This window comes from Nycticebus coucang, chromosome 10, assembly GCF_027406575.1.
Source record: "Nycticebus coucang isolate mNycCou1 chromosome 10, mNycCou1.pri, whole genome shotgun sequence".
NCBI classification, from domain to species: Eukaryota; Metazoa; Chordata; class Mammalia; order Primates; family Lorisidae; genus Nycticebus; species Nycticebus coucang.
Genome location: NC_069789.1, coordinates 99585210 through 99611528, shown reverse-complemented (window position 1 = coordinate 99611528; position 26319 = coordinate 99585210). Strand labels below are relative to the sequence as shown.

Below are 26319 nucleotides of genomic sequence, written 5' to 3'. Positions count from 1 at the left end.
GACCTCTGAGCCTACCACCATTGGATGTGAAGGGCTGTCACTCTACGGTAGGAGGAGGTCTTATTGGCCAGGCTGGAGGCGGGTGCCGAGCCGAGTATAAAAGATGGGGCCGGAGGCGGTGCGCTGAGTGGCTCTGATAGGACCGGGTCTGAAGGAGTTGCCTGGCAGGAGCTGGAAGCCGAGATCCCCCGGGTGCAAGACCCAGAGTAGCGGCTCTCTGCGCTAACTGTCCTGTCCTGGTCCGCCGGGCCCCTGCCTCAGAGCCCAGCAACTCTCGGCTGTCGCCCGCGCTGCCCCGAGAACCTCTCGCTTCACCTGCGCGTGCCGCGCCCCGCGCGCCGGGTCCGCCTGCCGCGATGAGCGAGGTGAGCAACGCTGCTGCCCCGGCGCTCCGGGTAGGACTGCAGCGGGGAGGGGGCTGTGGCTTGGGGTCCCGGGGAGCCGCGGAGAATCCTCCAGTGGCTCCCTATTGTCCCTCTGGAAAAGCTCCCACCTCGGGGCGCTGAGAAGAGATTGAAAGAGAGGGTATTTTAAGTCTCTCCACTATGGAGGGTGCTTTTGGGGGTGACTGTAATAGGCTGAGGTGGGAACGGGAGGCGGGGGGGGGGCGCAGAGCTCTCAGGTGGTAAGTCGTTTCCTCGGGGTACTGTCCTCTGCATTGGTCTTGCTGCTCTAAGGCTCTGTCTTCTGTCTTACTTTACTCCCCACACTTGGCTTCCATCCTCCCTCTCCTAGGGCTGTATTGATTTGCTCTTGCGCTTCTAATGTAGCATCTAAGAACTCCATCCCTGGCCCCCTGGGGTGGCCACTTTTCCTCCTTATACAAAGGTGGCGTCCTGTGCTTCATTTGTTCAGTCACAAGAGTTGGAGAGATCCTTTCTAATATTCAGAAGCCTCTGTAGTGGAGGCATGTCCAGCTGATGGGGAGATAGATGTCCCTTTCAAGAGTAGACCTCACTCTGCAGTGCTTGTTACATCCCAGGTCTTCCGGCAGGCTCCGTGGTGTTCAATGGAGCCAGACCTAGTCCATTAACTGATTTACTCTTTCCAGAGAACACTGTCTGAGGGTGGGGGTCAAAGCAGAGACTTCTGGAAAGACCTCTCTTACTGTCTCACTGTATTTGTAGGCATAGTCTTATACCAGAGGCAAGAGCCTCCCTTCCCAGGTGAAGTCAGTCTGCACAGTGGCATCACAAGCTTGCTCTCTGCAACCTCTTTCCTAGTACCCAGGTCCTTGTATTAAATCCAGCTTCTTGGCTATATGCCAGACCCCAGCTCTACTATTTACTTGGCCTTAGGCAAATTATTATACAAAATCCTTCTATGCTTTACCTTTTTGTCTGTTACAATGGGGATTATATTCGTTGTTTTAATGATTAAATGAGATAATATATACAAAGTACTTCAAACAATACCTGGCACAGAGTAGGCACTCAATCTATGTTAGCTATTATTTTAACCCTATTTTGTTTTTATTTTCCGTTAGAGTATTACAGACCTAGCGTAAGAATTCTCAAGGACATCAGGTTAGTGAAGGAATAGGACCCTTGAGCATGGGTTCAAGTTTAGATACTTAAAATGAAAATCATCTTTTTTTGAGACACTGTCTCAAGCTGTCGCCCTGGGTAGAGTGCTGTGCCATCACAGCTCACGGCAACCTCAAACTCCTGAGCTCAAACAATCCACCTGCCTTGAACTCCCAGAGTGCTACAATTATAGGTGTGAACCACTGTGCCCAGCCTAAAAATGAAAATCTTTAGTAGGATGTCTGCTGGCTTCTATCAAAAGTTGTCACCCAGGGAGCCAGTTAGTGTCAACTGCTCTTTTGTTTTGGTTGCCATGTCCACACATTTTATCCTTGAAAATTCAGCTAGTCCGAGGGCTGCAGATGAACCAAAGGGGTTTCCTGTCCTTTAGTCGGATGACCATGACAGTCTTTCAGAAAGAAAAAATAAAATGGATCAACCTTTGCTACTCTTGCTTCTTTCAGCTCTAACATGAGAAAAGAGGTTTTCTTTGCCCTCTTTTCACTGAGGTCTAGGGTTCAAACTACTCCTCCCACCCTGATGTTTCTAAATCTGAAAGTTGTAATATTAGCCATCTCCTGGGAGTTTGTGATCTGAAAGCTATGCCAACATGAAGATTTGTGGTTAGCCTGTGCTTTTTAGGGGAAGTACATGGCCCCTCTGTAAGACATACTGCAGGGGCTGGCATTCTAGGTGGTATTTGGTTGAGTGACAATGCTGTTTTGTGTCAAGGAAAGCAATTTGGTGTGTGGTGGGAAAGTCAAGTTTTGGGGACCCTCCTGACTCAGCAGCTGAATGTGGCTAGCCTTAATCAGGGGCTCAGGAGAATGATTAGGGTGTGATCCTTGGGTGAGGGCTGTCAGTGTATGCAAGGCTGCCCAGCCTCCTCTGCTGTGAGAGTAAATGGGTTCTAACTAGCAATTTAGCCATTGAAGCTGTCTCCTAATACAGAGCTGAGCCTAGCTTCAGGGAAGAGTATTTATAAAATCCAGAAGCAGGCACCTAGGTGTACACAGAGACCAGTTATCTTGGAACAGATCATCAACGGGTCTCTGCTTCCCTAGAGGCCAGAACCCAGGCTGTTTTCTTCCTCTTATAAAAGCTATGATGAAAAGTGGAAGTGTTGCCCAGAGTTCTAAAGCTCTAGGGAGACTCCAAGCTGCTTCATTTGCTCACCCCAGCCCCATGGGTCTCCTCTTTCTAGCTGAGGAGCTTAGTCCAGGAAAGCCCTTTGTACCCTGAATCTTATGTAAGTTTCACTTCCCCCACCTGCTTATTTCTTGCTTCAGAGAAAAAGCATGAAATGAGAGGATTTGGAATGTCTTTAAGAGAATCCCATTTCAATTGAAGAACAATAACGGGGAGAAGCCTCCAGAACTAGAGCATCCAACAGTGTAGGGGTTCTGGTGGAGTTGTTGGGGAGGATCTCCGGCTCTGCTTTGCCTTTGTGACTCTTCGCTGTCACTCATTACTGCAGCAGAGCATTTCCCTGTGCGTGCATGTGCATTCGTGTACAGAGAAGCTGCAGGGACTCATCTCTAGCTTGTTGATATTCACAGCTGCAGGCAGGACTTGATAGCTGTGGATCACAGTCTGTCTCCTGTAGTTTAATAACTTTTCCCTAGTTTCAGTGAAGGATGGGGATGGGAGATGCTTTCAGTCCCTGAGGGCTCTTTCCTCTAATCCCTTTCATACTTGTACAGTGTAGCTGGCTGCTTAAAGCAGAAGGACAGATTCTTCTGTGATCTTGTTACATGTCTCACTGGTGAAGAGCTTAGCTGGAGACATCCTTTGGTCCAGCAGTCATTCTGCTGAAATGGGAGTCACGAATTACATCTTTATGGTGTCTGTTCTGTGCTTGGCTGGCAGAGGCTGGAGCAAAAGACAGATCAACTAGAAATCTCTTTTAGGGAGAGGTTAGAACTGCTGCTCCCTTTATTATTCTGCTCGCTGAAAGATTTGGAATGTATTAATTTGCATTCCCACCAGCAGTGCAGAAGTGTTCCCTTTTCTCCGCATCCACGCCAACATCTCTGGTCTTGAGATTTTGTGATATAGGCTAGTCTCATTGGAGTTAGATGATATCTCAAAGTAGTTTTGATTTGCATTTCTCTGATGATTAAAGATGATGAGCATTTTTTCATATGTCTGAAGGCCATTCGCCTGTCTTCTTACTTAATGGTAGTGGGATATTACATTAGGGAATCACATTCTCTTTCTTGTGCACATCTGTCTGCATCTGCAATCTTTCCCACAACGGAAGTCCAGCCAGAGTGATACCATTCTATTATGTCTTCTATGAGCCAGTATTTAGAGAACATGGTAGGCACTTGGAGGAAATCCAATTTTCTCTCTCAATGATATGCTATTATTATTATGGTTATGTTGAACATACAAAATAGAAGAGCTTGCTACTTATTACTGGAAGGCTTTATATCTCTGGAAACATCTGCTTCCTAAAGTAAGGGAAACCAGTACTTGGTTCCTGAGCTTGCTCATCCCTTTCTTAGTCACCCAGTTAGGTTGTTGGCTGAAGTTGCTTGAGCAGGAGCTTCTGGCTGGTAGAAGTGGATGACTGTCAACCTGTGACCTGGGAACGTGAATGATTCTTTCAAGCTAAAGCTAAATTAACTTTAAACGTCAAGTCTCTATAGAGGCAGGACATTATAAGCAATGTTGCTGAAGTCCAAGTATGCAAGCCCGATGTATCTATCATACCTGTTATAGAGGGTCTTAACTGCTGGAAGTGGTGGAGATTGAACAGCAGGTGGAGATGATGAAGAAAGATCAATACTTACCTCTTTGAGGTGATAGTTCTTTCTTTATTATTGTTATTACTATTATTATTATAGAGACAAGGTCTAGTTCTTTCATCCAGGCTATAGTGCAGTTGGCATGATCACAGCTCACTGAAACCTCGAACTACCGGGCTCAGGTGATCCTCCTGCCTCAGCCTCCTGAGTAGCTAGGATTATAGGCAGGTACCACTATTGCCTAGCTAATTTTTTTTTTTTGGTTTGGTATAGAGATGGAGTCTTGTTATGTTGCCCAGGTTGGTTTTGAACTCCTGGCCTCAAGCAGTCCTTGCTCCTTGGCCTTCCAAGTGCTGGGATTACAGGCATAAACCCTGTGCCCAGCAAGGTGGTGGTTCTGTGAATGCCTCTCTCTTTTCTTTCTACTTTTCTATATTTCTACATTGTCTTTCCTGAGTATATTTTATCATGGAAAAAAATAAACTTAGTTTTGCAAAAAATTCTTCAAGATAGAAACAGGTATATTAGCTTGGCACCTGTAGCTCAAGTGGCTAGGGCGCCAGCCACATACCCTAGAGCTGGCAGGTTGGAATCCAGCCCAGGCCTACTAAACAACATTAACAACTATAACCAAAAAATAGCCGGGTGTTGTAGTGGGTGCCTATAGTCCCAGCTACTTGGGAGGCTGAGGCAAGAGAATCTCTTAAGCCCAAGAGTTGGAGGTTGCTGTGAGCTGTGATGTGACAGCACTCTACCCAGGGTGAAAGCTTAAGACTCTGTCTCAGAAAAAAAAAAAAAAAAGAGGGCGGCGCCTGTGGCTCAGTTGGTAAGGCGCCGGCCCCATATACGGAGGGTGGCGGGTTCAAACCCAGCCTTGCTGAACTGCAACCAAAAAATAGCTGGGCATTATGGCGGGCGCCTGTAGTCCCAGCTACTCGGGAGGCTGAGGCAAGAGAATCGCTTAAGCCCAGGAGTTGGTGGTTGCTGTGAGCTGTGTGAGGCCACAGCACTCTACCGAGGGCCATAAAGTGAGACTCTGTCTCTACAAAAAAAAAAAAAAAGAAAGAAAAAAACCAGGCATATCTTTCACCAAGAAAACTTCGAATAAAATATCAAAACTTTTCAGTGATTTAATTTTAGATTTGTTGAGGAGCCTTAAATGTCATCTGGTTCAGTCTTCTCATTTTACAGGTAAGGACAATAAGGTTCAAACCTTATGTAAGTTTGGCTGGGTGGGGTGGCTCACGCCTGTAATCCTGGCATTCTGGGAGGCTGAGGTGGGAGGATCACTTGAGCCCAGGAGTTCGAGGCCAGCCTGAGCAAGAGTAAGACCCTGCCTCTACTAAAAATAGAAAAATTAGCCAGGCATTGTGGTGGGCACCTGTGGTCCCAGCTACTGACAAGGCTGAGGCAAGAAGATTGCTTGAATCCAGAAGTCTGAGGTTGTTGTGAGCTATGCTGATGCCATGACACTCTAGTCTGGGTAACAGAGTGAAACTCTCAAAAAATACAAAAACAAAAACTTTTTATCTAAGTTTGTGCAGTACTAGAATCAAGACTAGGGCATAGTACTGCTGACTTGTCTTCCCAAAAGAACTTTATATAGGACTTCTTTAACATGTTACTCCTGTAAATAGAGTGATTTGATCTGCAGGCAATTCTTCATGAATACATTACAGATACTTTCTTTAAGAAATAAAAGCAGGGGCAGTGCCTGTGGCTCAAGGCATAGGGCACTGGCCCCATATACCAGGGTTGGCAGGTTCAAGCCCGGCCCCGGCCAAAACTGCAAATAAAATAAAGAAAAAAAAAAAGACTAGTTTAATAAAAAAAAAAAAAAAAGAAATAAAAGCAAAGGGGATGGGAAGGTCACGGTGTATGGCACACCTCTTGGGGGTGGGACACAATTATAAGAGGGACTTTATCTAACAAATGCAATTAGTGTAACCTAATTCTTTGCACCCTCAATGAATCCCAAATAATTAAAAAAAAAAAGAAATAAAAGCAGTATGAGTTAATAAAATGCTAAGTAAGAGGATAGAGAAAAAAGAGAGATTAACATAGGGTAATATTTATCTTTTCTTTCTTTTTCTCTTTTCTTTTCTTCTTCTCTCTCTCTCTTTCTCTCTTGCTTTCTTTCTCTTTTGAGACTCTGTGGTCCTGGGTAGAGTGCTATGATTATCATCATGGCTCACAGCAATCTCAAACTCTTGGGTTCAAGTGATCCTCTTGTCTCGGCCTCCAGAGTGGCTGGAACCACAGGTGTGCACTACCATGCCTGGCTAATTTTTCTATTTTTAGTAGAGATGGGTCTCACACTTTCTTAAGCAGGTTTCACTCAATTCAATCCACCCACCTCAGCCTCCCAGAGTGCTAGGATTACAGACGTGAGCCACCATGTCTAGCCAATAATATTTATCAACAGAATATATTCTGGTAAAATATTATGCAGGGCAGGTCCTCTCCATCTTTATATAGGCTGCCTAGACATCTTGAAAATGGGTGCAGTGAATGTGATGGAGTGGAGCAGGTAAGCTGACAAGGATGAGGGCTGGGAGAAACCTGGAGGCCTTCTTTTCATGAGATCTTAGTTTTGATGTCCATCACTGATTCTCATAATTACAGAGCATTAGGGACCAGAAAGAGAGGATTCCTTTCTGAAGTCTCATACTATTGTATGAGAACAGTTCATTTAACTGTATTTGACCTGAAAGACCCTATGCAGGAAAGTAAGGTGTCTGAATAAAATTGGTGCACCTGGCTCGGTGCCTGTAGCTCAGCGGCTAGGGCGTCAGCCACATACACCGGAGCTGGCGGGTCGAACCTGTAGGGACCTGCCAAACAACAGTGAAAACTACAGCAACAGCAAAAAAAAAAAAAAAAAAAAAAAATAGCCAGCACTGTGGCAGGCGCCATTAGTCCCAGCTACTTGGGAGGCTGAGGCAAGAGAATTGCTTAAGCCCGAGAATTAGAGGTTGCTGTGAGCTGTTTAGTGAGACTCTGTCTCAAAAAAAAAAAAAAAAATTGATGCACCTGATGACCAAACAGGCTCTGGATTTTTAGTGCTCCTTTGTTTGACTTCCCAGCATGGAATACAAAGGCTTTGGGAAGAGAAAGTTAAGAAGTCAAGGAATGCAGAATGTGTTAGACTGGCAAGGTAAGTGATAAAAGCCTACTAGAATACCAGAATCCTAAATGTATGATTTTTCTAAATCCATACTTTAGACCTGCTGCTCAAAATGGCTGGACTTGCTCTAGAATTATTTTAGCTACAAGAGTAAGCTAAATCAAAGCAGATCCAAAACCACTCTTTTCAAGAGATCTACATCCCTGCAAGGTGCCTATAAACAAGTACCTAGAAACCTAGACCTTGTCACATTCCCTTAATGAAGCCTGATTTCTTCTTCCCTCCAGGCTGACTCCTGACATGCCCACCTAGGTTTCCCAACACCCTATCCAGGAAAAAGATGTGCCATTTTCTGTTCTATTGTCCTTGGTGCTGTCTCCCTCCCACACAAAGCCCTCCAGCTGAGTGTTTGCTTTGTAGGCTGTGGGGGGATTAATACGTTTATTTTGGGACATTAACACCATGGGTGGGATGCACATTGAAGATTATAGTAATAAATGATGCTTGGCACTACTCTCTCTCTCCCACCCCTCTATCCCCAGTATGGGGTGAAGGCACAGCTCCAAGCTGTGTGCAGAGTATCACAAATAACACTTATTAAACTGTGGCAGCCCATGCTGGGGGCAACCGGCTGGAGCTGTTGACTCACTGCATACCATGAGCTGGCATAGCCAAGGAATTCTGCTTCTGACTCTAGTGGGGGGTAGAGCTATTCTAGGAAACTGGGGCGGGGTGCATAAGAGAAGAGGGACAGAGCAGGGGGCTTGGGAGCTAGAGCTGCTTAGGTTCCATTCCTGTCTTAGGAGACCTCGGAGATACAGGACATCAGGGAAATACTCCATATGTTAGGAGAGGAATGTGTGTATGTATCATAGAATCTGGAGTAAAGATTCCTAGTTCTTTTTTCTGTTATCTTGAGGGTGACCTTGAGCAAGTCTTTCTGAAGCTGTTTGAGGACTGCAGCTGGTTGCTGCACTGGAAGAATTGAAACAGTTCCAGCAGTGTTCCAAAAACAGCAGACTAGGGTCTTCTAGGAGCATCAAGGGAGCCCAGTGGACTCTATGAAGTCCTTTAGCAGTGACCTTCATTTAACATTGAGAGAGAGAGAATATGTCATCAAGGATAAAAGGTTCCCCAGGGGGTGGGGGCAAAGCCTCTTTGTCACCCCTGGGAAGCAGATCTGCTAACTCCCGTCCCTCTTCATTTCTTGTACCTCTACAACAAGCAGGGAGCTGAGTGAAGCCTAGGATATATGTCAATACAAAGGCAAGAGAGGGGCTTTTTTTAGTTTCTTATTTAAGCTTTATAGGATTCTGTTTCTTTTTAGGTCTTCCTGCCCTGGACTCTGTAGGACAGGATTCTAAGTACCAGTGCCTAATTACCTAAATTAAGTGATACTGGCAGTAAATACTTTAATGTGTTTATAATGTATTTTCATTTGCACAGTACCCAAACTGTATCAAGCAAATGCGAGGATAGGTGGTCGAGATATGATGGAGGGATCCATGTTGCTGTTTGCTTCTGCACTTAACAGCCTGTGATCCCTTTTGAAAGAGTCAAAATCAGGAGTATGGGGAAATCTGGGTAATTTATCCTTTCCAAGGTTAGTTCTAACTTGTTGCCTGAAGCAGAAGGGGTGATACTATCTTCCCTCTTTTGGTGACAATGGTTGCTGTGGCAACGCCATTAAAGATGAAAGCCACAAAGGAATGAAGAAACAGCAGCCTGAAAAGGGGGCAGGGAAAGAGCTGGGCCTAGAGTTATAGGGTACCTATTGCCCAATAGTGGCAACAGAAAAACAGCACCTCTGTCACTCCTTCTTTGACTATCTCTATTTGTTTTCTCAGACAATACTACCTTGTGAGGCAAGGAACAGACTTACACAATCATCTTTGTGATGAAGGAGATATGGTTTATTTACTTCTGACCACTAATCACCTTCTCCTTGTGGTATATAATTCAAATAAAGGAGGGGGTTTCCTAGGGGATTTCAGAGGTTTACAGCCATTCTCAGCATTTTAGGGGACAGACATTGGGAATACAGGGAGAGTGTGATTTCCAAGGTATAAAGTAAAGATCATTTATGCAACTCCTGTGGTAGTAGAATAAGCCTCAAGGGCCCTGGGAATAATCCCACATATTCTCCTTCCATTCCTCTTAGTCAGATCTACTCAGTGGCAGCCCCATTCTTTGATTCTACTTTTTTTTTTTTATTCCACTACTTTTTAACCACGCAATGCTTCAGCAACTTGACCTCAACCTATTCTTGTATTGAACCCAGGGTTTTATAAATGTATATGTATCTATATATACATACACACACATAGGGTGCCAAAAAATGCATACAAATTTTAAGAAAGGAAAAAATTGTATTAAAATTGTAACACTCAACATATACGAATAATGTTTATTATCTTGTATGTTGTATCTTGTATCTCTTATAATTGCGGAAGTCAAATATGACTTAAGTATTACAAGAATTTACCCAATATCACATAGCTAGGAATGGCAGGTCTGAGGTTTGAACAGACAGTCAATGCAAATTCAGGGTATGAACCCAGATCTGTCTGACTCAATCTAATTTGCCACATTGCTGCTCCTAGGAATTTGAAGCCTGAGGAAACTTTAATTCACATAAACAAATATCAATTGAATACCTATTATGTGCAAGATATAAGTTGCATAGGTTGCAGTTGTTGTAGAAAATAGACAAATAAATGGGAAACATGGACTTTTTGTTCGAGACAGAGTCTCATTATGTCACCCTCAGTAGAGTGCTGTAGCGTTATAGCTCACAGCAACCTCAAACTCTTGGGCTCAAGCGATTCTCTTGCCTCAGCCTCCAGAGTAGCTGGGACTACAGGCACCTGCCACAATGCCTGGCTATTTTTAGAGGTGGGGTTCTCGCTCTTGCTCAGGCTGGTCTTGAACCTGTGAGCTCAGGTAATCCATTCACCTCAGCCTCTCAGGGTGCCAGGATTACAGGTGTGAGCCACCTCACCAGGCTTTTCTTTGTTGTTGTTGTTATTGTTGTTTAATAGGCCCTGAACAGGTTCGAATCCACCAGCCCCGAAGCATGTGGCCAGTGCCCTAAGCACTGAGCTACGAGTGCCAAGCCTGGACTGTGCTTTTAAGGAAATGAAATCTAGTGAAGTGATGAGGGTGCGGAAGGAGAGATAAAACAAATATGCAATACCTATACCACAGATAATATGGCACATACTTCATGAGAAGGTCTTTCCTTCATCCTCAGCTTTTTCAGGCACATATGCTGAAGAGAAGAAAAACAATGATGTAGTTTCTGATACCCTTTTTCATAACCTCTGAACTAGCTACAGAATGGAGCCTTCACCTGTCTAAAAACAAATCTGATTTCAGAAATTTAGATGAGGCGGCAAATAAAGCAGAGTGAGAGCTCCCCTCATTCATTTAACACAGTGTTTTTCAACATTTTTTATTTCATGACACACTTGAACCTATAGTTAAACTTCTTCAGTACACTTAAATTATGTTGATCAAAAAAGTAGGGTGGTGCCTGTGGCTCAGTGGGTAGGGCTCAAGCCCCATATATGGAGGGTGGCAGGTTCAAACACAGCCCCAGCCTAGGCTGAGGCAGGAGAATCACCTAAGCCCAGGAACTGGAGGTTGATGTGAGCTGTGTGACGCCACGGCACTCTGCTGAGGGCAATAAAGTAAGACTCTGTCTCTACAAAAAAGAAAAAAAAAGTATACTTACTGTGTTTTGAACATTTTTTGAAAATAATTTAATTAATGATCTTTAAAAATTTTAGTGTCACACCTAAAATCCTCTCATGGCACTCCAGTGTGCTGTGACACACCAGTGGAAAATCACTGATTTAATAAACACTTAATGTAAATCACATGTAAAGGATTAGTAGTATTAACTAATAAACAGGAGGCAGGGATAAGGGAACCACGCACCAAGGTCCTGAGGTGGGAAGAAACGTGGTATATTCCAGAGGTGAGGATACTGAGATAATCATAGGCTGCATAGGGGCTTTTGTTCTTTATTCTAAGAGCATCACTGACCACTTGGGTTAGTACAGAAGTCTATGTAAGATACAGCTGTGTTAGGCTGTGTGATGGTATGAATATTTGTGTCGATCCAAAATCCATATATTGAAATCCTAACCTCCAAAATGATGGTATTCAGAGGTGGAGGCTTTGGAAGGTGATTAGATTATGAGGGTGGAGCCTCATGAATGGGATTAGTATCCTTATAAGAGTGCCTCTGTTCTTCCACCCTGTAAGGATACAGCAAAAAGAAAGCCATCCACAAACAGAAAGTGGGCCCCTATCCCAAACCAGAAACAACTGGGTTGTTTCCAGTTTTTCTTTTTTTTTTAACAATCTCTTTTTTTTTTTTTTTTGGCCGGGGCTGGGTTTGAACCCGCCACCTCCGGCATATGGGACCGGCGCCCTACCCGCTGAGCCACAGGCGCCGCCCTGTTTCCAGTTTTTGATAATTACAAGTAAAGCTTTTATAAACATTCGCTTACAGGTTTGTATGTGGACATAAGTTTTAATTTCACCTGGTTAAGTAACTAGGAATAGGTTTGCCAAGTTGTGAGGTGAGTTATATGCTTAAGAAATTGCCCTCGTAGCCGTATAATTTTGCATTCCCAGCAGCAATGTATGAGTGTTCCATTTGCTTTGTACCAACATGTGACATTGCCATTAAAAAAAAAAAATTCTGAGGGGCACAGGGCTCATGCCTGCAGTCCCAGCAGTTCAAGACCAGGGAGACCCCTTCTCTACAAAAAAAAAAAAAAAATTTTTTTTGAAAATGTTAGCTGGGCATGATAGCACATGCCCTTAGTCCCAGCTACTAGTCCCAACTATTTGGGATGCTGAGAATGGAAATGTCTTGAGCCCAGGAGTTGCAGGTTATAATTGGCTCCCATTATACCACTACACTCCAGCTTGAGGGACAGAGCCAGACTCTGTCTCTAAAAGAATTAAAAATATGAAAATTAATTTACTAAGAATTCTAATAAGTATATAATAATATTTCTTTTTTAAAAATTATTTTATTTTGGGTGGTGCCTGTGGCTCAGTCGGTAAGGCACTGGCCCCATATACCGAGGGTGGTGGGTTCAAACCCGGCCCCGGCCAAACTGCAACCAAAAATAGCCGGGCGTTGTGGCGGGCGCCTGTAGTCCCAGCTACTTGGGAGGCTGAGGCAAGAGAATTGCTTAAGCCCAGGAGTTGGAGGTTGCTGTGAGCTGTGTGAGGCCACGGCACTCTACCGAGGGCCATAAAGTGAGACTCTGTCTCTACAAAAAAAAAAGAAAAAATTATTTTATTTTATTTATTCCTTTTTTTATAGAGACAGATTCTCACTTTATCACCCTTGGTAGAGTGCCATGGTGTCACAGCTCACAGCAACCTCCAGCCCCTGGGCTTAGGCAATTCTCTTGCCTCAGCCTCCTGAGTAGCTGGGACTACAGGCATCCGCCACAATGCCTGGCTATTGTTTTTGTTGCAGTTTGGCTGGGGCCGGATTTGAACCCGCCACCCTCAGTATATGGGGCCTGCGCCCTACCCACTGAGCCACAGGCACCGCTGTGTAGTAATTTTTCATTGTGGGTTTAATTTGCATTACCCAAATGATTAGTGATGTTGTATGTCTTTCATGTGCTTATTTGTCATGCATGTATCTGTTCTGCTGCATGTATCTTTTCAAATATTTTTCCCATTTAAAAAAATTATAGACATTTGAAAGTGCTTTGAAAATTTATTCTAGATACAGGTCTTTTATCAGATATTTGAGGTGCAAATATTTCCTTCTGGTCTGTAGCTTGTCTCTTCATTCTCTTGAGAGTATCTTTCAGAGAGCAGTGCTTAATATTTCAATCTATGTATTTTTTTTCTTTTATGGATTGTGCTTTTGGTATATCTAAGAAATCTTTGCCTACTCCAAGGTTGCAAAGATTTTTTTCCCCTATGTTTTCTTTTTTTTGTCTGTTTTGAGATAGAGGCTCACTCTTTTGAGACAGAGGCTCACCTGGACTAGAGTGCAGTGATATCATGATAGCTCAATGAACCTCAACCTCTTGGGCTCAAGCAATCCTCTTATCTCAAGCTCCTGAGTAGCTTGGACTACAGCCCTACAACACCACACCTGGCTAATTTTTCTATTTTTTTGTAGAGATAAAGTCTCAATATATTGCTCAAATTGGTCTCAAACTCCTGACCTCAAGTAATCCTCCACCCTGGCCTCCCAAAGTACTAGTATTACATACATGACCCACTATGTCTAGCCCTTTCCCCCATATTTTCTTCTAAAAGTATTATATTGGGCTGGACAAGGTGACTCATGCCTATAATCCTAGCACTCTAGGAGGCCAAGGAGAGTGAATCGCCTGAGTTAAGAGTTTGAGACCAGCTTGAGTAAAGTGAGACCCTATCTCTACTAAAAATAGAAAAACTAGCCAGCTGTTGTGGTGGGTGCCAGTAGTCCTAGCTACTCAGGAGGCTTGAGGCAAGAGGATCACTTGAGCCCAGGACTTTGAGGTTGCTGTGAGCCTTGATGCCATGGCACTCAACCTCAGGGCTACTGAGTGAAATTCTGTCTCAAAAAAGTTAAACAAATAAAAATAAGTGTTATAGTTTTAGATTTCATGTCTATTCTGAGTTAATTTTTATACAGAGTTCAACATAAGGTAGTGTGGCTTTTTGTGTATGGCTATCCAATTGTTCCAACACTATTTTTCAAAAGATCTCTCTGAGCTTTTTTCCTTTTTTTTTGAAAAAAGGTCTTATTCTGCTGCTCAGGCTATAGTGCAGTAGCATGATTATAGCCATTGCAGCCTCAAAGACATGGACTCAAGGGTTTTCCTGCCTTGGCCTCCCAAGTAGCTAGGACTACAGGCATGCACTACCATGGCCCAGCTATTTTATTTTATTTTTTATTTTTATTTATTTATTTACTTTTTTTTTGGTAGCAGAGTCTGTGTTGCCCCTGGTAGAGTGCTGTGGTGTCGTTGTAGCTCACAGTAACCTCAGACTCCTGGGTTCAAGCCATTCTCTTGCTTCAGCCTCTGGAATAGCTGGGACTACAAGGCACCTTCCAGAATGCCCAGCTATTTTTAGAGATGGGGGTCTCGCTCTTGCTCAGGCTGGTCTCAAACTCATGAGCTCAGGCGATCTGCCTACGTTGGCCTCTCAGAGCGCTGGGATTACAGGCATAAGCCACCGCTCCCGGCCTTAGTTTTTTGTTTTTTTTCTGAGACAGAGTCTCACTATGTTGCCCTCAGTAGAGTGCTGTGGCATCACAGCTCACAGCAGCCTCCAACTCTTGGGCTTAAGCGATTCTTTTGCCTCACCCTCCCAAGTAGCTGGGACTACAGGCACCCACCACAATGCCTGGCTATTTATTTTATTTTATTTTTGGTTGTAGTTGTCATTGGTGTTTGGCAGGTCCAGACTGGGTTCGAACCCACCAGCTCCAGGGTATGTGGCTGGCACCCTAGCCATGAGCTACAGGCGCAGAGCCAGTGTCCGTGTCGCTATGTCACGCTGCCACCGCATGCAGGAAACAGCCAGTACAGGGATTGAAAGTACAAACTTGCAAGAGGTAAAAACAAAAACAAAAACAAAAAACTTGCAACAGGTGAGGCTCCCTATAGGTGCAGGAGAGCCCCAAGTAACCCCTGCTATGGCCTTTTATTGAAACGATATACAACAGGTATGGGGGCCCCAAGTACAAGGATCACGGGCTTAATGATCTTGTGCTATTTCCCTAAGGGCTCAACTCCCACCCTGATGCACCACAAATGTTCAATGTCCAACACCTGCTTGCTAATGCACAACAGATCTTATCTTGTTAGAGCACTCAATTTCTTGAGGCTTGCCTCCAGGCTGCAAAACATCTCCTTGCCAGCCAGGAGATTTTCCCATTCACAGAGCCTCCCTCAAGAACTGGTGACCATTCCTATAAGCCTGGTGCTCAGTCTCCTACAAGCCAGCTTTTCTTTTCTTTTTTTTTTTTGTAGAGACAGAGTCTCACTTTATGGCCCTCGGTAGAGTGCCATGGCATCACACAGCTCACAGCAACCTCCAACTCCTGGGCTTAAGCGATTCTCTTGCCTCAGCCTCCCGAGTAGCTGGGACTACAGGCACCCGCCACAACGCCCGGCTATTTTTTTTTTTTTGGTTGCAGTTTGGCCGGGGCCGGGTTTGAACCCGCCACCCTCGGTATATGGGGCCGGCGCCTTACCGACTGAGCCATAGGCACCGCCCCAGTTTTTCTTTTCTTTTTTTTTTAATATTTATTTAATAGGGATGGGATATTGTTATGTTGCCCAGACTGATCTCAATTCCTAGGCTCAATCTCCTTGCCTCAGGCTCCCAAGATGCTGGGATTATAGGCATGACCATCATGTCCAGCCTCCCTAAACTTTTTTTGCAATCCCCTAAATGTTCTCCAGGACTCCCTAAATTTTTAACATTGGTGTTCCTCGAGGCTTGGTCCTAGACCTGCTTGTTTTACTCTCATGATAGTTGGAAAAAACATTCAGATTGAGGAGGCCTTTTTTTTTTTTTTTTTTTTTTAAAGAGAGAGAAGCCTTATATATGAGAGTAAAGGGAACTGATGGTCAAGATTCCTGAGAAGTAGAAAGGGGACGAGATCTAGAGCTCTGATGGAAGGACAAGACACGTTTGAATGCTGACAAATGCCCTGGGAGGGCAAACCAAGTATGTGGTGCTTCCCTTTGCTGGAAGTGGGAGAAAATAAAAAGGGTGGATACTCCTTGAAAAAGTCATAGGGAAAGGGAGAATATTGCTGTGTCATGTCCATCTCTGCAAGCTCAAAATCTAATGAGAAATGACCCCTAAGCCAACAGGCCTCTCCTTCTCTTCCTTCCTCCTGGGAAGGAAGAGTTTATAACTTTGAGCTGCAGAGGAAATGAAAGAATACGCCTGGGGAATTGGCAGCACCACCTAGATGAGGGAATGGAACATTGGTGCACATCCGGCCCAGAGGTGAGGAGAAAAGGAGTACAGGAAGGCAAGGAAAGAAAGCAGGGCCCTCTAGGGAAAGGTAAGAGTTGATGGGCCTCACAGTTGCTAATTAGTGTTTGGTACATATTGAGAAGCGAGAAATACTTAGTCCTGTGTGGGCAGTCCTGAGGCTGAACTGAACCTAACTCCATGCTCACTAGAAACTTGAAATAACAGGCTTGAAAATAAGTGAGGGACTTGTTTGAAATGGAAGCCGTGAGATAATTCCGTATGTGGAATTCTCAGACTCTAAAGGCCAAGGATCTGGCCTTATGAGTAAAGAGCCCACACATAGACTATGGTGACCCTACTGGGGCCAGCCTGATATGTGTCAGGAGGCCCACTGAGCAAAACTTAAGATGAAAGCCAGAATCAGGGCTCGGCACCCGAAGCTCAGTGGTTAGGGCGCCAGCCACATACACTGGTGCTGGCGAGTTTGGACCCGGCCTGGGCCTGCCATACAACAATGACAACTACAATAAAAATATAGTTGGGTGTTGTGGAGGGTCCCTGTAGTCCCAGCTACTTGGGAGGCTGAGGCAAGAGAATCGCTTAAGCCCAAGAGCTTGAGGTTGCTGTGAGCAGCGACGTAATGATACTCTCCAAAGGACGACGTAGTGAGACTGTCTCAAAAAAAAAAAAAAGAAAAGCCAAAATCAGGGTGGTTAGATCAACTAGCAGAGCGGGAATTTGAGTGGTAGGCATGGTCTGGGATTTGGTCCTCAAATAACATCCCCATCTTCCCAGTGGACAGTACATAAAATGTTGGGGACTGTGGATTGAGAGGCTGGTCTTGGATGCAGCTGTCTAACTATGGAAATGGATGAGAATTATGATCCCTATAGGACTTTCCTTCTTTTTTTTGCAGTTTTTGGCCCGGGATGGGTTTGAACCCACTACCTCTGGAATATGGGACTGGCGCCCTACTCACTGAACCACAGGCATCACCTAGGACTTTCCTTCTTATGTGGGGCTTGCTCTATTGTGTGGGAGGACGAATCTAGTTAAGTTGATCTTATAGTGTGCATCATCCTCAAGTGTACGTACACACACACCCTCCCCACACCTTTGATTGGAGATTGAGAGAGAGAATAAAACAATGATCAAGAGGGTGGGCTCTAGAGCGAGACTGAGAGTAAATCCTGGCTTTGTGACTTCTTAGTTCTATGACCTTACGAAAGATAATTAACCTTTCTCAACCAGAGTTTCCTTCTCTGTAAAATAGGAATAATAATCGTGTCTATTGTGTAGAGAACTGTAATAATGATTCGATATGTTAGTGTTCATAAAATGCTAAGAAAAGTAACTGGCATATAGTAAGTGTTACATATGTGATTATTATTGTTATTATTTTTTTTGAGACAGAGTCTTGCTTTGTCACCCTGGGTAGAGTGCCCTGGTGTCATAGCTCACAGCAACCTCAAACTCTTGGGCTCAAGCAATCCTTTTGCCTCAGCCTCCTGAGTAGCTGGGACCATAGACACCCAACACAACACCCAGCTATTTTTAGAGACAAGATCTCACTCTTCCTCAGGCTGGTCTCAACTCCTGAGCACAGGCAATCCACCTGCCTCAGCCTCCCAGAGCACTGGGATTAGGCTAGAGTGCAATGAGTCACCGTGTCCGGCCTACATATGTCATTATTGATAAAACATGGTGAAGTAACATTCTGAAGTCCTTGGTTTCTCCCAGTTCCCCAAGATGGGTCTCATAAGAAGAAAAGGGGATTTGGTGAACTGTCGCGACTGCATAAATGATCACACGAGATACGGATTGACAGTACACGCTGCAAGAGGTGAAGCTAACCATAGGTGCAGGATAGCCCTGAGCACTTCTCACAGAGTCCTTTTATTGAGAAGATACAGAATAGGCAGAAAGATTACTAAGCAAAAACATGCAGGGGCTGCGTGCTCGGGGATGTTATTTCTGGTCAGAAAAGCTCAGTATTGAAAGAAGTAGAAAAGTACCTGAGAGGTTTGTAATCCACCTGGCTAGAATGAGGGGCTGAGAGAGAGGCTGAGAAGTGCTGACCTGTTGCAGCTCTTATAGCTTAGCCCCACTCCTCTGGAGGTAAGGGTTTTTATAAGAGATATTCTTATAGAGCTTTCTGGTTCACCCTGAATAGTCCTCTCGGCCTCCTTAGTTTACCTGAAGTGTGTTTATCTTAATGGTTTGCAGATGGATGTGCAAGAGGACCTTAATTCATCTAAAATTGCTACATTACTAGAACATAAATACAGGAGGGTTGAGGCAGAGGCCAGGGAGCAGTAAAGGCCTGAGTATATCATATAGAGAGTGGGAGCAGACAACTTGTGACCTAACTGCTCCCACACCCAACATCAGAAAGTCACAACTAACTAAATCCAGAAATCCAGCATGCTATTTTAAGAACTGGCTAGAGAGGGTACAGGAAGGATGGCTATAACCCACTACTTTTCAGAGGTAAGTCTGAGGGAGATTTCAGGGGGCATTGTGAGTAACAAGTTTTCTTCCCCTTACACCACCCTTTTCTGTTGTCCCTAGTGGAGATGCTAGCTCTTAGATTATGACCTCTCATAAATTTGACCCAAATGGAGTGGGGAACCCTAAGGGGGCCAGATGTTATCTGAGCCACTGCTCCATTCCAGGGCTAGTAATCTCAGGAGAGACTCAGGAAAGGGAGTAGCTGTCAGGGCAGAGGCAACCTGTGTGGTTCAGTCCTGACACATACTCCTGCTTAGAGGATTCTAAAAAGTCAGCTGCTAAGAGAAGGAAAGTAGAGGAAACAGCCAGTTGAAGGGAGATACTTAGAATCAGGGTCCAGATTTTCCTTTGAAGGGGAGGGATTCAAAGCAGTGGTGAGGGGAAAGAGTTAATAGATGAAGTGAATAGGCTTAGAGTCAGACAGAGGGATAATGGCTAAAGTAAGGAACAGAGTTAGGGATTTCCTGGTACAGAGACAGTAGGATTTGAAGTCATGGCACTATAGCCTCTTAAGCTGAGACCCTCTTTCTAGACAGTTGCAGTTAACTGCATAGTCCATCCACAGCATAACTTTACAGTGTGAACAAAGCTCTTGTGATAACAGTATGCCTTAGTGGAAGTGTCACATAGGTAACTACTGGGCTGTTATATTGATCATGTGCAAAAGAATAAAAAAAGAAAACATTTTGATCACAGGGAGAGTATGGGGAAAGAAAGAATAATGACTGAGCCAGTCTTCCAGGAGTCTCAAGAACAATCCTTCCATACATGGAAACTTTCTTTTGGTCAAAGGAGAACTAGCAGGAATTCCATAGAGTTTCAGGAACAGTTTTTTTTTTTTTTTTGAGACAGAGTCTCATTATGTTGCCCTCGGTATTGTGCCATGGCGTCACAGCTCACAGCAACCTCATACTCTTGGGCTTAAGTGATTCTCTTGCCTCAGCCTTCCAAGTAGCTGGGACTATAGGCATCTGCCACAATGCCTGACTATTTTTTTGTTGTAGTTGTCATTTTTGTTTGGCAGGCCCTGGGCCTGGTTCGAACCCACCAGCCTCAGTGTATGTGGCTGGCACTCTAGCTTCTGAGCTACAGGCGCCAAGCCCAGGAACAGTTTTGTGTATGTTCTTCTGGGTTTTTTTTTGTTTGTTTTTTGAAACAGTGTCTCACTGTATTGCCCAGGCTAGAGTGCCATGGCCTCAGCCTAGGTCACAGCAACCTCAAACTCTTAGATTCAAGTGATCCTCCTCCCTTAGCTTGGGACTTTAAGCACCCACCACAATGGCCAGCTAATTCTTCTATTTTTAGTAGAGACACCATTGCTCTTGCTCAGGCAGGTCTTGAACTCCTGAGCTCAAGCAATCCTTCTGTCTTTGCCTCCCAGAGTGCTGGGATTACAGGCATGAACCACCGCACCTGGCCTATTTCATTCCTTCTTTTCCCCTTTCTTCCTTTAATATCTCTTCCCTCAACCTCTTGGATGATGACCTTGATGCCTATTTTACTTCAAAAACAGAAGCAATTAGGAGAGACCTTCCAAATATTCCCAGGTGCCTACATCAGGGCCCAAATGCCCTGCCTTCCCTCCAGTTACTGTTAAGTCATCTGTTTTAGCTCCTATTCAAGACCTCCTGTCTATTTATGCCATAGATCTCACCTACTCTCTCCTCCTTCAGTAATGATATTTCTCTCTTACAGTTCTTCATTCTATTGGATCATTTCCATAAGAACACAAACATTCTATAATTTCTCTCATTTTAAATAAATTTTTTTGTGACCCTCATATCCTCCCAAAGTTATACTCTCATCCCCATTTCTGTGGACTACTTCTATATTTGCTGCTGCTGCTTTTTTCAAGGCCTCTTCTTTTTTCTCTTGAATCCACTGCATTGAAACTTCTCTTGCCAATATTACTGGTGATCTCCACATTGCAAAACTCAATGGTCATTCTCAGTCCTCATCTTACTTGGTTTACCAGCAGGATTTGACATAGGTAACCACTGTCTTCTCCATGAAATATTTCTTCACATGGCTTCTACATTACTATAATCTCTTGGCTTCTCAGCTTTGTTGGTTTTTCTTCATTTCTTTAATTCTAATCCCTGCAATGCCCTAGAATAGCGATTTTCAACCTGTGGGTCGCGACCCATAGGAACTGTATTAAAGGGCTGCAGCATTAGGAAGGCTGAGAACCACTGCTCTAGAATTTGATCCTCTTTTCTATCTCACTCACTTTCTGATAATCTCAGTCTCATGGGTTTAAATGCCACCCACATGTTAATAATCTCCTAATTTGAATCTCTAATCCTGGCCCTTCTCTTTAATTCATCTTGAATATGTATCTAACTGTTCATAAAAGTATCTCCTCTTAAACAATTAACAAGCATCTCAAATTTGTCTAAGAACAAGTTCCTGGGCGGGGCACAGTGGCTCGTGCCTGTAATCCTAGCACTCTGAGAGCCTGAGGTGGAAAGATTGCTTGAACCTGGGAGTTCAAGACAGCCTGAGCAAAAACAAAACCGCATTTCTAAAAAAAAAAAAATAGGGAAGGGTGGCGCCTGTGGCTCAGTGAGTAGGGCGCCGGCCCTATATACCGAGGGTGGCGGGTTCGAACCCAGCCCCGGCTGAACTGCAACCAAAAAATAGCCGGGCGTTGTGGGGGACGCCTATAGTCCCAGCTGCTCGGGAGGCTGAGGCAGGAGAATCGTGAAAGACCAAGAGCTGGAGGTTGCTGTGAGTCCTGTGACATCATGGCACTCTACCGAGGGTGGTAAAGTGAGACTCTGTCTCTACAAAAAATAAAAATAAAAATAGGGAAATTAGCCAGGCATGGTACTATGCACCTATAGTCCCAGCTACTCAGGATGCTGAGGCAAGAGGCTCACTTACACTCAGGAATTTGATATTGCAGTGAGATGCCACTGCACTCCACTAGAGGTGACAGAGTAAGACTCCATCTCAACAACAACAACCAAACCAAACAAACAACAACACAAAACAAGCTCCTGATTCTAAAACCTGCTGTTCCTCCTGCTGTCTTCTTTATCTCAGGAAATAGCAATTCCACTTTTTCAATTCCTCAGGCCCAAACTCTGGAGTCATCCCTGACCCCTCTCTTTCTCATAATACCACCTTTACAATCAACAAATCATGCTGGCCATAGCTTGAATCCAACCATTTACCATCTCCACTGCCCCTGTGCTAATTTAAGCTATCACCTCTTGCTTGGTTTTCTGTGATCATCTCCCCACAGGTTCTTCTGCTTCCTCTCTCATATCCCTTTTGTGCAAATCAGAGGTCTCCAGTGGCTTTTCATCTTGCTTGCAGTAAAAGTCAAACTCCTTAAAAGGACTCTGACAGCCCTACATAATCTGCCTCCATCCCTAGTTAATTTTAATCTCACATGTATCCATCTCTGCTCCTTTTTCCTGTCCTCTGTCCACTCCAGCTACACTGGTCTCTTGCTATTCTGCAAACAGGCTAGTCACACATTTCCACCCCAAGACCCTTGAAAGCTCTTGTCCCAGATAGCCACAGCCTTACTCCCTCATCACTTTTAGCTCTTTGTCAAATGCCACCTTTCAGAGAGGCTCCTCCTGACTACTCTATGTCAAAACGTGTTCCTCCATTTCTACCCCAGCACTCACTACTGCCCTTCCCTGCCTATTTTTTTTTTTTTTAGCACTTATTAACATAGCAATCATTTTATGGGCGATACCTGTGGCTCAAGGAGTAGGGCACTGGCCCCATATACAGGGGTCAAACCTGGCCCTGGCCAAAAACTGCAAAAAACAAACAAACAAAAAGAAATAGCAATCATTTTATGTTTATTTATTTGTGAATACACTAACTAGAATGTAAGCTCTGTAGGAGCATAAGGTTGTCCATTTTGTCCTCTATAATTTTCCTAGCATTAATAAATCTATGTTCAATAAATTTTGATGACTTTCCTTATGCTCTGATATTGAGATCCAGTTCTTCAAATGACTAAGCAAATGCACCTGGTAATAGGAGCCTTGAGAGTATCTAAGGGGTCCAAGGTGGTAGCAGTTTAACACTTCCTTTAATATCTAATAATCTGATTTTTTTTCTAGCTTAACACGAAAACATCCCCAGCAACCAACCAGGCATCTGGGCCAGAAGAAAAAGGTAAGTGGGTTTGGGCTGGGCAGTTTGTAGACTGAGTGAATGTGTGAACATGAAGACACGTAGGGCTGTAAGTCTACTTAAGGAAGCTCTCAAAGTCAGATGTGAAAGGCATAAGAATGTGGATAAGTGAAACAAACAACTAAGTCAGGCCAGGCATGGTGGCTCAAGCCTGTTTTCCTAGCACTCTGGGAGGCTGAGATGGGTGGATTGCCTGAGCTCACGGGCTCGAGACCAGCCTGAGCCAGAGCAAAATCTTGTCTCTAAAAATAGCTGGATGTTATAGCGGGTGCCTGTAGTCCCAGCTACTCAGGAGACTGAGACAAGAGAATTGCTTGAGCCCAAGAGCTATGATGCCAGGGCAGTCTACCGAGGGCAACAAAGTGAGACTCTGTCTCAAAAAAAAAAAAACAAAAAAAAAACTAGGTCAGAACTACCATATATGTAAATGTACATGTATACGTATACATATATGTATATGTATGTATATATGTGAAGAAACTCATTAGATGATCCCAGACATTGTCTCCATCAGAAATTGAGGGAAAGTTGGAGAAAGTGAGTGTGCTTCAGGACCTAAACTGTAGGATTTAGGACTAAGCAATGATAGAAGACATTCATGATTTGGTCCAAGAATAGCAAAGCTCTCCTAAGTAAATGTAGCTGATTCCCAGCCTAGGTACTCTGACACGTCTAGGAGAATTCTCAGGCATTCATAGTCCTAGCAAGGATCAGTCCCCCCACAGAGTCTAGCACTGTATTAACCACTGTATTTGGGACCTGGAGAAGGGGCTGAGGTAGGTCAGGTTAACCTATTAATGAGTCTTCCAACTATCTGCAGGGAAAGCTGGAAATACCAAGAAGGCAGAAGAAGAGGAGGAGATTGACATTGACCTGACAGCACCAGAAACAGAGAAGGCTGCCCTTGCCATTCAGGGCAAGTTCCGGCGATTTCAGAAAAGGAAAAAGGATCCCAGCTCCTGAACGGCCAGCTTTGTCCTGCACCCAGTTCCTTTCTCTCCCCTTCTCTATAGCCCTGACTCCTATGTATCTTTGTCCCCTTGTACCTCTAGTCTCTTGTTGAGGCAAATTCAACCCTTATATATTCTTTTCTCTGGTCCCCTCAAGCCATCACAACAGTAGAGGCACAAGGAACTTGAAGACTTGAATTCACAGTCGCTTGTAAGAGTGAATCCATTTCTTCCTGAGGGTGAGGCTCCCCGATCAGTACCTATGCCTGACCTGTGGGATTGAGGAGCAAGAGGCTTTGAGGTTGAGAGATGCCTGGCCCCCATGGTATGGGAAGGAGGCAGAGTTTTACAGTAGGGTACTGAGGGTGGGGGACAGCATTGTTCTGCCTATTACAGCATTCACATTTCAGGTAACATTCTTTCCCCTTCAGATCCTTCTGTACCACCACCTCCAACTTCCTCTCCTGGGATCTAAGCCACAGTGCAGATGGAGTCTCCTTTCCCCCAAGCAGACCTAAATCAAGCAGTTTACCACAATAGTGCATGCTGAGTAGATTAGTTCCAAGGAAGGAAGATTGGACTGGGACCTGCACAGAAAAGTTTCCTTCATTGTCTAGTCTGGGACCACAAAGGGCAGAGGTAGAAGAGGTTCCAGGGCCATAGTCAGGGAAATGAGAAGCAGGATAGATTTAGGCAGGAGAGAAAAGTCAAGAAGTGGGAAATCTCTGAAGCCACAAGTTACTGCTGGTGAAAGTGTACTCATGATGGATTCTTGGGGCCTTGCTAACCTTCCTACCTCTAACCCCCCAAGTCTAGTTATCACCAGAGGCCACACAAACCAAGTTTCCCCTGTAGTTTCAACTCACCCTACTATGGAGTCAGGGCAAAAATGGAATAGTCATTCTATATGATTTTAGCATGTTTAATAATTATAACAATAAAAAGCCCCTCAATTGGGGTCATTTAAACTCTACTAATGTTTTTTCTTGAGAGGAATATGAATGTAAGCCTGGCTGGGCCCTAGGGAGGGCAGGAGAGCAAGTGCACAGACTACTTGGTGGCACAGAACACTGAGCGATTTTCAGACTGAAGCCAACACTACCTTGTATCTCTGACCTTGCCCTCACTTTGATTTGCCGCCCACATTCTCTCTGCTGCTGTTACCACCCCCGGTGCACACCTGCAAGGGTGTTCATCTTCCCATTCTCTTTCCAGCTAAGAGCATGCTTGGTACACACCCATCTGAAAACAAACCTAGTCTTTCTTGCTCCCTATCCCCAGATGACCTATCCTAGATTTCCTTCCTGCTTTGTCTTTCTCCCACACCCTCCCTCCCTTCCCACTGTTTATCAGACATAAGGGAAGGAAAGGATGGCTGGTCTCTAGAGAGCATCACTGTTACACTAGAGGTTTTAAACTGTAAATTCAATAAAATGATGACTTTCAATTAAGTTTGTTTTGCTGGGAGGTGCCTGTGGCTCAGTGGGTAGGGCGCCAGCCCCATATGCTAAGGGTGGTGGGTTCAAACCCAGCCCTGGCTAAAACTGCAACAACAATAAAAAAAAAAAAAAAACTAACACACACACACACAAAAGTTTGTTTTGCTGAGAAATGACCTCTATACATTGAAACCAGAAGTCAAATGCTTGAAGACTGAGCAAAAATGATCTGTCTTTGCTGCCACTCTCACTTCCTTCTTTTTTCTTTTAAAATTGTTTTTATTGGGGTTAAATACACATGACATAAATGAACCATCTTGGCTGAGTATGGTGGCTTACACCTGTAATCCTAGCATTCCGATAGGCTAAAGGTAGGATTGCTAGAGCTCAGTTCAAGACCAACTATCCTCCTGCCTCAGCTTTCCAGGGAGGCACTCACCACAATGCCCAGCTAGTTTTTTTCTATTTTTAGTCAAGATGGGGTCTCACTCTTGCTTAGATGTCAAACCCCTGACCTCAGGCAATCCATCCACATTGGCGTCCCAGAATGCTAGGATTACTGGCGTGAGCTGCAGTACCCAGCCATATCCTTTCCTTCTTGACTCAAGAACACAGAAATCAAAACTATGTAGCAGGTATAAAAAACAAGGGACAGTATCCCTGGAGGGCAACCTATATCTCAAAGTTTACTCATATCCATGGCTATAGGATATTAGGGGCATTGAACAGTAATTCATTAGAAGGCCTCATGTTAAAGGAAGTCCTTCTTTCTATGATGCCAGAGAAAAGAAGGTAAGTTACTGCTACATTTGGAATCTGTTTTGAGTGCAGGATACTAATGATGTTGGCCTTTAGTCACTGTCCCATAGG

The 26319-nt window shown here is 44.3% G+C and overlaps 1 protein-coding gene across 2 annotated transcripts; it reads left to right on the top strand.

The window, feature by feature from the left end:
• Positions 1 to 114: 114 nt before the first annotated feature.
• On the top strand, positions 115 to 25473 carry PCP4L1 (Purkinje cell protein 4 like 1). 2 transcript variants are annotated; one of them, XM_053608234.1, is made up of 3 exons: positions 115 to 395; positions 22988 to 23042; positions 23881 to 25473. In XM_053608234.1, the coding sequence occupies exons 1-3, from the start codon at positions 357 to 359 to the stop codon at positions 24021 to 24023; spliced, it is 237 nt and encodes a 78-aa protein (XP_053464209.1). In that variant the 5' UTR covers positions 115 to 356; the 3' UTR covers positions 24024 to 25473. The 2 variants fall into 2 exon arrangements, with proteins under 2 accessions (XP_053464209.1, XP_053464210.1); XM_053608235.1 differs by having other exon boundaries at positions 120 to 365; positions 23881 to 25471.
• Positions 25474 to 26319: the final 846 nt, after the last annotated feature.